This window comes from Trachemys scripta, chromosome 7 (assembly GCF_013100865.1).
Source record: "Trachemys scripta elegans isolate TJP31775 chromosome 7, CAS_Tse_1.0, whole genome shotgun sequence".
Classification (NCBI taxonomy): domain Eukaryota; kingdom Metazoa; phylum Chordata; order Testudines; family Emydidae; genus Trachemys; species Trachemys scripta.
In genome coordinates, this window is record NC_048304.1 from 87,170,846 (window position 1) to 87,186,460 (window position 15,615).

General features: G+C 45.5%; 1 protein-coding gene across 2 annotated transcripts in view; it reads left to right on the top strand.

The window, feature by feature from the left end:
- The window catches only part of IPMK (inositol polyphosphate multikinase), an 80,102-nt gene that overhangs the window by 36,631 nt on the left and 27,856 nt on the right, over nucleotides 1–15,615 (top strand). For both annotated transcript variants that reach the window (XM_034775270.1, XM_034775271.1), the window contains exon 3: nucleotides 6,639–6,735. In XM_034775270.1, coding sequence (XP_034631161.1) covers nucleotides 6,639–6,735 — 97 coding nt within the window. The remainder of the gene's footprint in view (nucleotides 1–6,638; nucleotides 6,736–15,615) is intronic.

Sequence of the window (15,615 nt, forward strand, 5' to 3'; positions counted from 1 at the left end):
GGGGGGGGGCGCGGGGAAATAAGCATGGGGAAATAGTTTTACTTTGTGTAATGGCCTATCCACTCCCAGTCTTTATTCAAGCCTAATTTAACAGTGTCCAATCTGCAAATTAATTCCAATTCAGCAGTCTCTGGTTGGAGTCTGTTTTTGAAGTTTTTTTGTTGTTGTAATATTGTGACTTTTAGGTCTGTAATCGAGTGGCCAGGGAGATTGAAGTGTTCTCCAACTGGTTTTTGAAGTCTGATTTGTGTCCATTTATTCTTTTATGTAGAGACTGTCCGGTTTGGCAATGTATATGGCAGAGGGGCATTGCTGGCACATGATGGCATATATCACATTGGTAGATGTGCAGGTGAACGAGCCTCTGATAGTGTGGCTGATGTGATTAGGTCCTATGATGGGATCCCCTGAATAGATATGTGGACAGAGTTGGCAACAGGCTCTGTTGCAAGGATAGGTTCCTGGGTTAGTGTTTTTTGTTGTGTGGTTGCAGGTGAGTATTTGCTTCAGGTTTGGGGGCTGTCTGTAAGCAAGGACTGGCCTGTCTCCCAAGATCTGTGAGAGTGATGGATCATCCTTCAGGATAGGTTGTAGATCCTTGATGATACACTGGAGAGGTTTTAGTTGGGGGCTGAAGGTGATGGCTAGTGGCGTTCTGTTACTTTCTTTGTTGGGCCTGTCCTGTAGTAGGTAACTTCTGGGTACTCTTCTAGATCTGTCAATCTGTTTCTTCACTTCAGCAGGTGGGTATTGTAGTTGTAAGAGTGCTTGATAGAGATCTTGTAGGTGTTTGTTTCTGTCTGAGGAGTTGGAGCAAATGCGATTGTATCGTAGAGCTTGGCTGTAGACAATGGATCAAGTGGGTGTGGTCTGGATGAAAGCTGGAGACATGAAGGTAAGTATAGCGGTCAGTAGGTTTCCGGTATAGGGTAGGGTTACCATTCGTCCGGATTCCCCCGGACATGTCCGGCTTTTTAAGCTAAAAATAGAGTCCGGGGGGAATTTGTTAATGTCCGGACTTCCCCCCCATGCAGAGCATGCGCGGCTAACAGTGCTGCCGGCCGGCTGGTGTCACTTACTTAGGGCTCCGACACTCAGCCACAGAGCACTCCTCCCTCCCTCCCTCCCTGCATCGCAGATCGGCTCCAGTTTGGAGCTCCTCCCCCGCTGCTCCTCCCCTGCCAGCCAGCGTGCCGGGATGAACAGCTCTGGCCGTTCCTGAGCAAGTTCACCAGACATTAGGTGAAGAAAGGCCAACAACAAGGGAGCCAGGGGGTTGGAGAAGGGGCAGGGAGGTTTTGGAGGGGGCAGTCAAGAGATGGGGGGGGTCGGGAGTTCGGGGGGGCTTTCTGGGGGGGGTGGATAAGGTTTTGGGCAGTCAGGGTACAGGTAGGAGGTAGGGTCCTGGGGGGCATTTGGGGGGGGGAGGTCCCAGGAGGGGGCAGTTAGGGGACAAGGAACAGGGAGGCTTAGGTAGGGGGTGGAGTCCTGGGGGGCAGTTAGGGGAAGGGGTCCCAGGAGGGGGCAGTCAGGGGACAAGGAGTGGGGGGAGGCTTGGAGGTTCTGAGGGGGGGAGTGGGAGGGGCAGGGGCGGGGCTAGGGCAGGACAGGGGCGGGGCTCCCCCCGTCCTCTTTTTTGCTTGCTGGATTATGGTATCCCTAGTATAGGGTGGTGTTTATGTGGCCATCGTTTATTAGTACTGTAGTGTCCAGGAAGTGGATCTCTTGTGTGGACTGGTCCAGGCAGAGGTTGATGGTGGGATAAAAATTGTTGAAATCATGATGGAATTCCTCAAGGGCTTCTTTTCCATGGGTCCAGATGATGAAAATGTCATCAATGTAGCGCAAGTAGAGTGGGGCGTTAGGGGACAAGAGCTGAGGAAGCGTTGCAAGAGCCAGCAGAGTATATCTCCTTACTATATGTTCCATTCTATGCATCCGATGAAGTGGGCTGTACCCACGAAAGCTTATGCTCAAATAAATTTGTTAGTCTCTAAGGTGCCACAAGTACTCCTGTTCAAGTTACCATTGTTGTAGATATCTTAACTGAATTTGTTGACTCCTGTACTTGTGAAATTTAGTTGCATGTCCTTGGCTGTCTTAAAACAAAGTAGACAATGCAATTTCACATTAATATGCAAGATCCCCTATTCAGTTCATAGTCAGCATTCTGGACTTTGTGTCTGATTGCATGCACTCCAGTAAACACACTGTAATCAAAGGAGAAGATGTCCATTAGCTGCTGATTATTACTACTGGGCTCTTTATTATGAACAGGCATTGCTCTCTTTTATGCATGAGAATGAGCAATGCTTCCTGAACAGTTTTTTGCAGTTACTGCTTAATTGGGTGGCTTTCCCAGATCTTCCTCCATTATGAACCAAATACATGTTCTTAGTTGACACAGTTCTCTCCTCTACCCGCCAAAAAAAAGTTTAATCATGAAAACTGATACTGAGATCTGTATTTAAAGAAAAACAAGTGATCTGAATATCTTAAGTGAAATTAGTCTAGGTTTAAGAAAAAATCTCTCTTGCTTTTGGGATCAAGACAACTTTGTAGGAGGCTGATTAACATAATGCTCTTAATTCCATTACATTGTTGTTGAAGCAGTAACTCCTCCTTTAGCATGACAGTAAGATATTTTTTCCATTTTAAAACACAGCTGTTATACATCTGCACTTCTTCACAGGATAGTAGACTATTTAAGAAATCTTCTTTATTCTTAGAGTGATTAAGCCCTGTTTTTTATTTGATCTTGAAGTTGGGATATCCTAGTGCATTAGTGTTCTGAATCTACAGAAGTGTATTTTTGGTACCTTCCCAAGTCCATGGACACTAATATTACTATCATAAAAGTAAGTCAGACTATATGATTCTGATCTTAAAAATTGTAGAAATGGCATCTTTTAATCAACATGCTGTTCCTGTGTCTGTTCAGAATCATATCTGCTTATTTTATTGGCTAAAATAAATCTTTATTAGTACCATAAAACCAAAGCAGAACAGGTTTATAGATTCATAGATTCTAGGACTGGAAAGGACCTCAAGAGGTCATCGAGTCCAGTCCCCTGCCCGCATGGCAGGACCAAATACTGTCTAGACCATCCCTGATAGACATTTATCTAACCTACTCTTAAATATCTCCAGAGATGGAGATTCCACAACCTCCCTAGGCAATTTATTTCTGTGTTTAACCACCCTGACAGTTAGGAACTTTTTCCTAATGTCTAACCTAGACCTCCCTTGCTGCAGTTTAAGCCCATTGCTTCTTGCTCTATCCTTAGAGGCTAAGGTGAACAAGTTTTCTCCCTCCTCCTTGTGACACCCGTTTAGATACCTGAAAACTGCTATCATGTCCCCTCTGTCTTCTCTTTTCCAAACTAAACAAACCCAATTCTTTCAGACTTCCTTCATAGGTCATGTTCTCAAGACCTTTAATCATTCTTGTTGCTCTTCTCTGGACCCTTTCCAATTTCTCCACATCTTTCTTGAAATGCGGTGCCCAGAACTGGACACAATACTCCAGCTGAGACCTAACCAGAGCAGAGTAAAGCGGAAGAATGACTTCTCGTGTCTTGCTCACAACACACCTATTAATACGTCCCAGAATCATGTTACATCAGGTAACTGAACTCTTTTTTTTTTCTGGTTCATGTCAACAGAATTGTCAACTCAGTTTGATTTGTAGAATATTTACCATCAATGTGAGCTAAGAGAACCCAGATCCAGGTTGACAATGAGGAAAGCAGTCTCGTTACATGTAAACTGAACAGATTTGTTTTGGAAGTCACTAAGGCAACAAACATGAAACCTCCCAATGCTGTTATGTAGGAGTTTTGTTTTTCAGAGTAGAACCCCATTTAAAGACTTGTTTGCATGGTGTGGCAAAGCACATATGTTAACATTAAAAAATACCTAGTTCGAGGTCTACTCTGGGCATTTAGAGTGCAACACATTAGGGTGCTTTTACAAATTAGACCCCTCTGTACTCTCTCTTGCCAGGGCAGTGGAAATCATAAGTCTTCATCACCTAGGGCATCAGAGGGTAGGCAGGATTGGCTGAAATGAGAATGGACATGGACATCCTACTGAACACTGTCACTAGGTCAGAATCCAGTATTAGCTTACCTACACTGAAACAGACCAGACCTCCAGAACACCCTCATCTTGTGTAGTCTACCATGTGTATCCTATGTAGGTGTCCATGACTCTGACACAGTAGTCCTGCATAATGACGATGTAGTAGCCCTTCCTGTTAATGTACCTGCTTAAGTTAGCGGGCATATGATAAGTATAGGCGTGCCATCAATAGCACCTGCACAGTTTGGGAATGCCATCTGTTCAAACTCCACAGTTATTTCTGAATAACCTCCCTACGTTGCTGTAGAGCAATAATTGCTTTCAGATTTCTGTGAACACGTGTCAAATAGGGATTTGCCAATCCCAAAATTATTACAATAGATCGGTATGGAGTTGCTGGGTTCCATAGTTCAATAGCAACGTGCTTCTGGACCATTATTGCTTCTCTTGTCTGAGTGTTTTGGTCCTTCAGGCCCCAGGCGAATTCTCTTCTCTCCCCCCCCGCCCCCCATCTCCAGGGATCTTGCTTTCCTCATACGAAAGTTCTGAGCCTACTGCTGATTGTGTATTTCCATCACAATATATAGTCCCACCACTCTGGTCCTGGGAGTGGGGTGATGGGGTGTTTGCTGTGAAAGAGAACATCAGCTGGGTCCAGGCCTCCATATCTGCGTGGTACTGATCTCTTCTTGGTGTGCTTTTAACAGTAAGCACCACCGCTGCCTTCTCTGGGGAAACCGATTCTTTAAGTCTTTTAGTGGCAGCTTTCGCAGAGGCACGCCAAAGAAACATTGCCTTCATAAAAAATAGTAGTTGTTGGTCCTAGCTGTTGCAATGAGCAGGTTGCATATCTTAGAGCACAAGCAGGTAAAAGCACAACAGCTTGTGTCCTGGCAGGCAGTGGATTTCCTGGGCCTAGATCATGTCTTCCCACAGTTCCCAGAGGGGACAGACACTTTTTCCACAGCGCCCTGTGAACACACATGTAATGTGGTGCATTGAGCTGTGGTGATACGAATAATGGGATATTTACCCAGAAATCTCTCTCAACTGTATACAGTGCCAGTGTAGACATTGGGCATGATAGCAGCTATGCGGAACTTGACTGCTCTTCTGCAGTGTGATTGTGCTCTGTCAAATTAGGCTAAATCAAGATGACTAACTTGTGAGTGCTCAACTCAAGGTTAGACTGAAGGTAAGACGAAGCCTAAGACAAAAATGCTTAGACCAGCTTTAACATTCTGCTGCTGCTTGATGCTCCAATGTACTTGAATTGACATAAATAGTCACAGTTGAGGTTTGTCTTGATGTTTGTGGAATTGTAACTAGACTTTTTTGTTCACCTTTGTCCTAAAGCCATTGTGGTATCATTTAGTTCAGTTTACCATGTAACATCTTCAGTTTTGAGGAGGAGATTCAATTATAAGAAGGAAATCTCCTGCCGTGGCTATATGGGTTAGTTTTACAACATAAATGGGGCCCTGTTTGTTTGGGAGTTGTATTTAAGTTTTGGATTTAAGAAGCTTTGTAAACAGTTTGGAAATGCAATTAAAACATTGCAGTATGGTCTGTTGCAGAATGCGAATGTGTTAGTATTTCTAAGTAACTACTACACTGTGCCTGGGGGGGTCTTCCAGCACAGTTGCTACAATGTGGATTGGAATTGACCCACATCTGCAATGGCTTTGGGGCCCTGCTGTCTACAAGTGTTTAGACGTGATGTTTAACAGTGGTCTGTATCCTTTATCAGTGTGGACATGCATTTTTTGGGGGGGTCTAAAACCCATGCTAGTAAAAGTGTGCTCTAAGTTATCTGCTGTGCTGCCTGCAGCTACGTTCTCTTACAAAAAATTCCATTCCACGCTAGCCAGGGAAATGTTTTTTAGAACCCTGCTAGCAACAACACCATTTAAAAGTGGTTGTAGTTATAGGACTGTCTCTAAATTCCAGTTTATGTGAATGAGAAATTAATACTGCAGAAATGTAATAAAGAGTGGCTACTATTCCCAAACAATTTTTTCCAACCTTTTCTTGCCAAATTCAAGAAAAAAAACAAAAGCGGAGGAAAACAGATGTATCTGAATAGCGTGTTATGGCTGTGTAATTATTCAAAGGATGTACTGAGGTTTTTGGGGGTGGGGAAGTGAGGAAAAAAGAATCCAAACTGAATCTGTATTCTAAGCTTGATACAATTTAAAATGGCTAAAATCTATAGTAATCCTTCAAAATCCAGGATTTAGGATAGAAGAATGAACTCAGTCTGTACTATACTGGCTTTTTAATACCAACAATTACAGCTTAAATTTTGATAAGAAAAGATTAACTATTTTTTGTTTGTTTGTTTGTTCAAGTTAGCTAATACAGTATTCCCTGGATAGTAAAAATCAATGTATGTTCTGCATGCTGGAAGATTACAAATATCTTGAATTTCTCATATATACTTGTAGGTTTTTACATGTAAAGTAGTTGTAAACATTCTAGAATACAGGTAGCAGTTGGCTCTTGAAAATATAAAATGCATAATTTAAAGTTATATTTCCCCTCTTTTGTTTCAGGTTTATGCTGCTGACTGTTGTGACAGTGTTCTTCTAGAGCTGCGGAAATACTTGCCAAAATATTTTGGCAGCTGGTCACCACCTACTGCACCTAATGGTATTGTTTTAATTTTATGCTAGCTGTCCAAACTGGATGGGAAATTTTCTGGGAAATTAGTTTGGCAATACCAACCTTTGTAACTTTTTTGTAGCATAATCCTATTCCCTATAACATCACCTACAGTATAAGAGTCATTTAAATAGGTACCCTGTTTAAGAAGTTTTAATGTAGGAAAAATATTTTGTCCTACAGATATTCCTGAGTCTGAGTGAGAACAAGATCTGACACCTTAAAACTTTATTTGTATTATGCTGTAAATATGTTACACTTTTTTCTCTGATCTTTCTGGTGGGTAACTGGAAACAAAGATACAAATTTCTGCTTTATATTTAAGAAATGAACTAGTGTCCCCACTTTCTTATCTATTATCCATATGGGAAGATAGGACCTCTGGATAGGGTGACCAGATATCCTGATTTTATAGGGACAGTCCAGATTTTGGGGGCTTTTTCTTATATAGGCACCTATTACCTCCCATCCTCTGTCCCGATTTTTTACATTTGCTATCTGGTCACCTTACCTCTGGTACAGGACACTATAAAGCCCATCTAAATCTTTGGCCACCTTTTAATTAGCAGTTGAACTCTTTTTGTATAACTCTATTACATGTTGCTTATGCTCCCTGTGGATAACTTGTTTTCCATTAACAAGTCTGAATTATTCTGTGTAAAGAAATTCTACTATAATTCCTTTAGGCCTGGTACCTCCTTGGTTCATATTAATGCCTTCTTGCGTTTTGTATTTGGCAGTATCTCAAAGAGCTTTGTTATAGTACCTATGCTTTTTTATTCTTCATTCTTTGGTATGGAGTCAGCCCCTCTGGGGCTATCCAGGGTCCTTCTGCTGCAGCACATGGCTTGTCTCCTCAGTCATGGAGCCCCCTGCTCCCCTTCTTCAGCATGTCCGTCTCTTTTCTTCACTCCTGCTGAAATGTTCCTGTGAGTCCCTCAAGTTTATATGTCTTGTTATCAACACCTGGTTCTCTTTTCCTGCTGCCAATAAATTTCCACTCTTCAAACACCAGCCCCTTTGTTGAGGGACTGGAGAATGTAGGTTCTCCTAGGCTTGAGTTAGCCCATTGTCCTCAGGTGTTTCCATCTGAATAGCTGATTGTAAAGGTGTAACAACGGAGTATTGTTCCTGCTCTGGCTGAAATGTGAGAGAGCCCTGTCAGCCCCAGGTAGAATCCATACACACATAGAGATATTCAATAATGCAGAAATTTTCATAAGAACTTGATAATATCAACCAGAATTTATAAACTGTACAGAGAGCATGCCAAAATCATCACTACCTCTGGGAATGCCCTATTGGGAAAGGAGTGGGGGTTGGAGAGAAGATTGATCTAGACCGGGGGTCGGCAACCTATGGCATGCGTGCCGATTTTTAATGGCACGCTGCTGCCTGCCGGGGTCCCGGCCGCCGGCCCTGCTCAGGCCGCTGCCAAACCCAGGCCGGCAGTGGGCTGGGTGGGGCCGGCAGCCGGGACCCCGACAGGCTGCAACGTGCCATTAAAAATTCTGCCCGGCCCCGCCTGCTCTTCTCCGTCCCCTGCCCACCGCTCTCTCCTGTGGGGGCAGGGGGCAGAAGCTTGGTCCTGCTGGCTGCTGCTGCAGGGCAGCCTCCACTGGCAGCCAAGCTTCCTCCTCCCCCGCTTCTTCTCCTAGCATGCTGGGTTCCTGCCCCTCTTCCTCTACCTCTCTGCGTCCGAACAGGCTTATGGCCTGCAGAGGGAGGGGGCGAAGCGGAGCTGGAACCACAGCCTCAGTGCGCTCGCTGCTCCGGAGAAGAAGCGGGAACGGGGCCTTGGGGAAGGAGTGTGGAATCAGGGCATATTCCCTCCAGCCCCCTGCCGTGAGCCACTCAGGGCAGGGGGCTGGGAGCATCCCCACGACTCCAGCCCACACCCCCAGCCCACTGCCCTGAGCTCTGCACCTCCGCACGATCCCAGCCCTGGCTCCGGCACCCCCACACATACCCAGCTCCCCCACACTCCATGCCCTGACTCCTGCACCCCCTCACACGCCCCCAGCCCTCTGCCCTGACTCTAGCCCCCCCACACCCAATGCCCTGACTGTTGCACCCCCCACATCCCCACCCCCACCCTGAGCACCAACCCCCCCTCCACATTCCTACCTGCACCTCTCACACCAAATGGGAGCTGCCCAGGTAAGCGTTCCACACCCAAACCTCCTGCCCCAACCCCCAACCCTTAGCCCCTTCCCTCATTCTAGTTCCTGGCCAGACCCTACACCCCAACCCCCAGCCTGCTCCTTCACCCTCAGCCCTGTGCTCAGTGCACTCCCACCCTCAGCTCAGTGCAGAGAGAAAAGAAGAGAATGGACTAAAACCAGGGAGAAGGTAGGTACCCACTCTATGTGGGCAGGGCTGGGACCCCAGACCGGCAGCGGGCTGAGCGGGGCCAGGACCCTGGCTGTTAGGAGCCGGCGGACGGAACCCCAGACCGGCAGTGGGCTGAGCTGCTCAGCCCGCGTCCGGTCTGGGGTTCTGGCTGCCGGCCGCTTGCCAGCCAGGGTCCCAGCTGCAGGCCCCGCTCAGCCTGTTGTCGGCCTAGGTGAATGGAACCCCAGGCCGGCAGCGGGCTGAGCGGGCCGGCAGTGTAAGATCAGCATTTTAATTTCATTTTAAATGAAGCTTCTTAAACATTTTGAAAACCTTGTTTACTTTACATACTATAGAGTTATAGGATATGGACAAGTTGTCTTCTCCCAATCCCTACCCCCAATAAATTGCTGTAAAATTGGAGAAAGACAAATTGATTTGAACTTAGGTTTCATGGAGTAAGGGTAATTGAAGATTATTAGTAATATACAAAAACATGATTCTGAAGGCATGCATAAGCCAAAATATCCATTTTAAATTGTCTGCTGAAACTTTTAGGGATCTGATCATTGCTGCCTGGCTATTTCTCCTGTTTACTTTTCAGTACTTCATTACTATTCAGTGTATTTTACTTTTGGGATCTGATTTTCTTCACCTGGACTAAGAACAGGGCAGATCAATATGAATTATTTTCAAATTTTTCCTCCTTTGTTGCTGATAGCAACTTAGGTTCCCCCTGGTTCATTCATTTATTTCAAAATGTCTTTGTAAGTTATGAAAACAAATCAGATGCCTCAAATAATTATTCCACTACTTCTTCCAGCAAAGACTGAATGCTTAAGCAAGTTCATACTGATGCAGGGGTGGGCAAATTATGGCCTGCAGACCGGATCCGGCCCATCAGGGATTTGGATCTGGCCTGTGGGATTGCCACCCCCGGGGTGCCGCGGGCCCCGTGCCGCTTCCGGAAGCGGCCGGCATCACGTCCCTGTGGCCCCGGGTAGGGGTGCGGGGTTGGGGCAGAAGGCTCTGTGTTCTGCCCTTGCCTTCAGGTACTACCCCTCACAGCTCCCATTGGCCGGGAATGGGGAACCGTAGCCATTGGAAGCTTCGGGGGGGGTACCTGCAGGTGAGGGCAGAGCCCTCTGCCCCCCTCCCTCTGGGGCCGCTGGGAGATGGTGCCAGCCGCTTCTGGGAGCGGCGTGGGGCCAGGGCATCTGTCCTAGCCCTGCTGTGTGCCGCTGCCACCCTGGAGCTGCTCCAGGTAAGTGGCGCCAGGCCGGCGCCTGCACCCTGAACCCCTCCTGCACCCCAAGCCCCTGCCCTGAGCCCCTTTGTACATTCTGCACACCACCTGCGCCCCAACCCCTTGCCCTGAGCCCCTTCCTGTACACCACACCCCCTCCAACACCCTGCACTTCCTCCCGCACCTCAACCCCCTGCCCTAGCCCTACATTCATGGCCCTGCATGCCATTTCCCCACCCAGATGTCGCCCTCGGGCCAAAAAGTTTGCCCACTCCTGTTATAGACACAATGAAAATAGAGCCATAGTCAGGAAAATGGGAACCAGTAATAATACCCAATTCTTAACTTCCTGATCAGAAGTCTCTGTCCTCCAGATCTTTCAATTACATGAACAGTACTTATAAGTGCTGGGGAATAGGTCTTATTTAGGATTCTATGTTTCATATCATGGTATAACTGTGAGTAGAACACTTTATCTCAAATTGATATACATGTACTTTGGAAACTTATTTAACCCTCAGACTATAAAGGGGACTTAAAATATTGTCAGGATAATAATGAACACTTTTGAAGTGCAGTTGTGCTCAGGAAAATGTATCAAAAGTGCACTCTCACTCAAGAGATCTGATCTCTTTGTGCAGAGACTTTCATCAACCTGATTTACTGACAGCTTTTATTACTTCTATTAGCACTACAAAATCAGCCCTGCTAGAGGAGAGCAAGCTGGTTATATTCTGGCTCATTCATCAAGAGGAATTGTTAACTACATTCCAGCTGTTGAACTTTTACTACTTTTACTTTTAACTGATTTCAATCGTGGAAGTGTTCTGTAGCTTTTCTATAGCTTACTTTATGCTTTGGGGGTTTTATATATTTTCATATTTCTCTAGGCCCAATTAAACCCCCAAACACAAAGTAATGTAATCGTCAAATAGGTTATATTTGAAAAAAGCAAAACTGTTAGGAGGGAGAAGTGTTAAGTGTGAGATTTGGGAATGGTTTACAGAAGGCCACAGTTGGTAGAAATGGATGTGTGAAGAATATTGGAATTCTGTTAATTTTGTGAATGTGAGATTGATACAGAAGTGTGCGTGTGTTTGTGGACTTGCTGATTGTTTTTGGTTAGCTCTCTGGAACATGGAGGGTTAGTTCCAGCTGGAGCTCTCCCCAGGTATCCAGGACCCTGGCAAGGACTCTGATTCAGTTGCCTGCTACTCATATGGAGATGGTTGGAAGATTAGTTCCTACCTTCTCTGGAGAAATGCATAAATTAGTTTATCCTTATTCAGGAGCCCTGCTCAAAACCTCAAGAGCCCTTTGTATGGGAACTTCTTAATAAAAGAACTTAAAAATGGGTAAAAGAGAGCCTATGACTGTCATAGAAGCAGAAGTTGCAGGGGTGCAGCCTGTCTTGCTCAGCCCCAGTTGCTGTGTGTATCTGCATCAAGTAGGACCTACTTAAGCTGGCAAGGTAAGACTTCTATTAGAGAAGATAATATGCATTTGGGCTACTGTTACTTTAATCTTCTTACCTCTGCTTGTGATGTTCCTATGGATAAATAAATCATACACCGCTACCTCAATATAATGCGACCTGATATAACACGAATTCGGATATAACGTGGTAAAGCAGTGCTCCGGGGGGGCGCGGCTGTGCACTCCGGTGGATCAAAGCAAGTTCAATATAACGCGATTTCACCTAAAACGCGGTAAGATTTTTTTTTTGGCTCCCGAGGACAGCGTTATATCAAGGTAGAGGTGTTTTTGAACTTGGTTTTGAGCAAGCTGTTTCCTGTCACTGTGCTTCCCAGCTGGTCACAGCTCCTGGAGAGAGCCTAAAGCACGCTTCTCATTTGTACCTGTGGAGGTAATAAGATTGGTACATGGGAGGATGCTGTAACTTGCTGATCCAGGCAAAAGTGGAGTGAATTTCAGGATTCCACCCTGAGAGAAGTGCAAGTATAGGTCTGTCACTTGAAGGAAGTGAGAGAGAGAGAGGCCAAAGATAAAGTTCATCCTGCAACTGTAACAGGACGTTTCTCCTTTTATTCATTGAGTGCAGATAGTGGGCTCAAACCTTTCCCTACACAGAACATGTAGTCCCTGCTTCAGTTCAGACAGTTGCTACCGTAGAGATATCTGCTGTGATGCACAGATGAAAGCATACGCTCAAAGTAGTGGAGATGTCTAGAAGATGATATTATTGAAAGACTTTGCTGTAGAAGTGTGTTTCAAGATGAGATTTGAAGGAAGAGAAGAAGGTGATTTGGATTTGTGTGGAAAACAGAAGAAAGATGAAGAAAAATGGAGTAATGAGAGTAAAATGGCAGGAGGCTAAATGAGAGCAGAAATGTAGATTGCACAAAGTTGTGCAGGATCTTGAAGGAGATGGTGAGAAATTTGAACTTGATGCAGAAGAAGTATTAGGATGTACAAAATTCTTCTTTTTAAAAAGGAAATCTTTAAACAAACCCTTGTATTCTTGACACGCTTGTGCATTTTGGCGTGGCTGCTTGTAAAGGTGTCGTGTAAAATGAATGAAATGATGGTCTGTAAAGGTGGGGAAATTTTTTTTTCTCATGATCACGTATGGCTTACAAGTTCAAAATTGGCTAAACCGGGGATTGGTGTCCAGCATATGAGAGAGAATACAAATCTGATGACTGCTGGGAGAAAAGAATATGCCTGCATTTATCCACAGGGTGCTAATTGTGGCCCTAAAGTGTTTTAGTTGCAGCAGTAGATGTGCTGAAAACCTGTACAATGGGTGTCATGTTGTCTGAAAGTTAGATTTGTGACTAGTGCTAACATTTCTGCACTCTTTTCCTCCACCCGTTTTCTGTATAACCTGGTCATCTCCCCATCTTGCATGGAGTACTGCCATGTATTAAGGCTAAGCAAGTGTGTGGAATGGGGAGCATAGTTGTTTGGGAGCCAAGGGGTGGGAAATAAGCTGATTAAAATGGACCCTTATCTCTTGCAGGCTCTTTCTGCTTCAGGGAAGGAATTGTAATCGTTTGAGTTGCATTTCCTTTTCCGCACTCCTCCTGGGGTGACACAGCAAATACACTGCTCCATACTCAAACTGACCCTAAAGGCTTTCTAACCTACAATATAGAACCTGGTACCTGTGAAAAGTGGAGACATGATCGCACGTAAGCGTGTCTGAAAATGCCAACAGAGAGCATTTCTTCTTGGATAGACATACAGACTTGATATAACATCTTGAATGTGTTTCTATCCAAAAGACTTATGCGATTGTAAATAGTTTGGAAGTTTCTGTTATGTTTCTGTTAAAGATTTTATTGCACACACTGGGCCAAAATGCTTTGTTGCTGAGTACAGAAGGAAACTTCTGTCTTGAACTAGGATAGTCAAACTGGATGAGAGAAGTGGGTGGAGAATTTTTACCTTGCTATGGTAAGGATATGAGATGTGCCTTTTTCCCCTAAAACCACAATTCCCATTGATTTTTAATTCCACTTGTCTCATGTTTAAAAATAATACTTACCGGTAATTTGATCATTGGTACTTATTTTAAATTTATTAAAGACTCATGTGAATCAAACTCCTGAATTCCTTTTCAGCAATAAATTGGAATCTTGATTCAGTACCGGATAGGCTGTTGTAATTAGTGTGTTTTCCTGAGGCAGGAAGATTGGTGGCTACCTTTTGAGACTTAATTGCAACAGAATTTGTAGGTGTACTGTGCTAGTGCGTGTGTGGTTTTCTTTATTCACTGGTATAGATTTGTCCTCCCTATTCTAACACTTAGGCCTGGTCTACACTAGGAGGTTATGTCGAATTTAGCAGCGTTAAATCGAATTAACCCTGCACCCGTCCACACAATGAAGCTATTTAGTTCGACATAGGGGGTCTCTTAAATTCGATTTCTGTTCTCCTCCCCAATGAGGGGAGTAGGGCTAAATTCAGCATGGCCATGTCGAATTAGGGTAGGTGTGGATGGAAAGCGACGCTAATAGCTCCGGGAGCTATCCCACAGTGCACCACTCTGACGCTCTGGACAGCAATCCGAGCTCGGATGGTCTGACCAGCCACACAGGAAAAGCCCCGGGAAAATTTGAATTCCTTTTCCTGTCTGGGAAGTTTGAATCTCATTTCCTGTTTGGACATCGTGGCGAGCTCAGCAGCACTGGCAACGATGCAGAGCTCTCCAGCAGAGGTGACCATGCAATCTCAGAATAGAAAGAGGGCCCCAGCAGGGACTGATCGGGAAGTCTTGGATCTGATCGCTGTGTGGGGCGATGAGTCCGTGCTTTTGGAGCTGCGATCGAAAAGACGGAATGCAAAGATCTACGAGAAGATCTCAAAAGCCATGACAGAGAGAGGATACAGCCGGGATGCAATGCAGTGCCGCGTGAAAATCAAGGAGCTGAGACAAGCGTACCAGAAGACCAAAGAGTCAAACGGATGCTCCGGATCCCAGCCCCAGACATGCTGTTTCTACGAGGCACTTCATTCCATTCTAGGTGCGGCCGCCACCACTACCCCACCACTGACGGTGGACTCTGAGGATGGGATATTGTCGACGGCCGCTTCCTCGGAGATGTTAGCGGACGGGGAAGATGAGGAAGGTGAGGAGGAGGAGGAGGCAGTCGACAGCGCTTACAATGCTGATTTCCTCGACAGCCAGGATCTCTTCATCACCCTCACAGAGATCCCCTACCAACTGTCCCCAGGCGTTAACCCAGACCCTGAATCAGGGGAAGGATCAGTCGGTAAGTGTTTTAAACATGTAAACATTTATTTTGAACAGAACAGGAATATTAACAATGGGTTTTTCATGATTAGTTTGCCCTAGGCGCTCTACTTTTTAGTCCTTGCCAGTGCAGCTACTGGAAAAGAAGGTCTATATGTCCGGGGATAGAGCTGAAATCCTCATGGGACATCTCCACGAAGCTCTCCTGGAGGTAATTGGAAAGCCTTTGCATGAGGTTCCTGGGGAGAGTGGCCTTATGTGTCCTACATGGTAGGAAACTTTTCCTCGCCAGGCTATCATCAAGTACTCTGGGGTCATTGCCTTGCAGAGGATGGCAGCATACGGCCCTGGTTTTTGCTGGCTTTCATGCAGCATGGGTTCTTTCTCGGTCTCAGAAATTCTCAGCAGAGTGATGTCGCTCATGGTGACCTGCTTAGAATTAGGGAACTGTTACTATTGGGACTGCTTGCCTGTTCCTTTAGAGAACTGTCACCGGCGGTTTACCGCCACACAGTGGAGGCGGGAGAGGGGCAGCATACAGGGATCTTTCCCGGGGACAGCCGCGAGG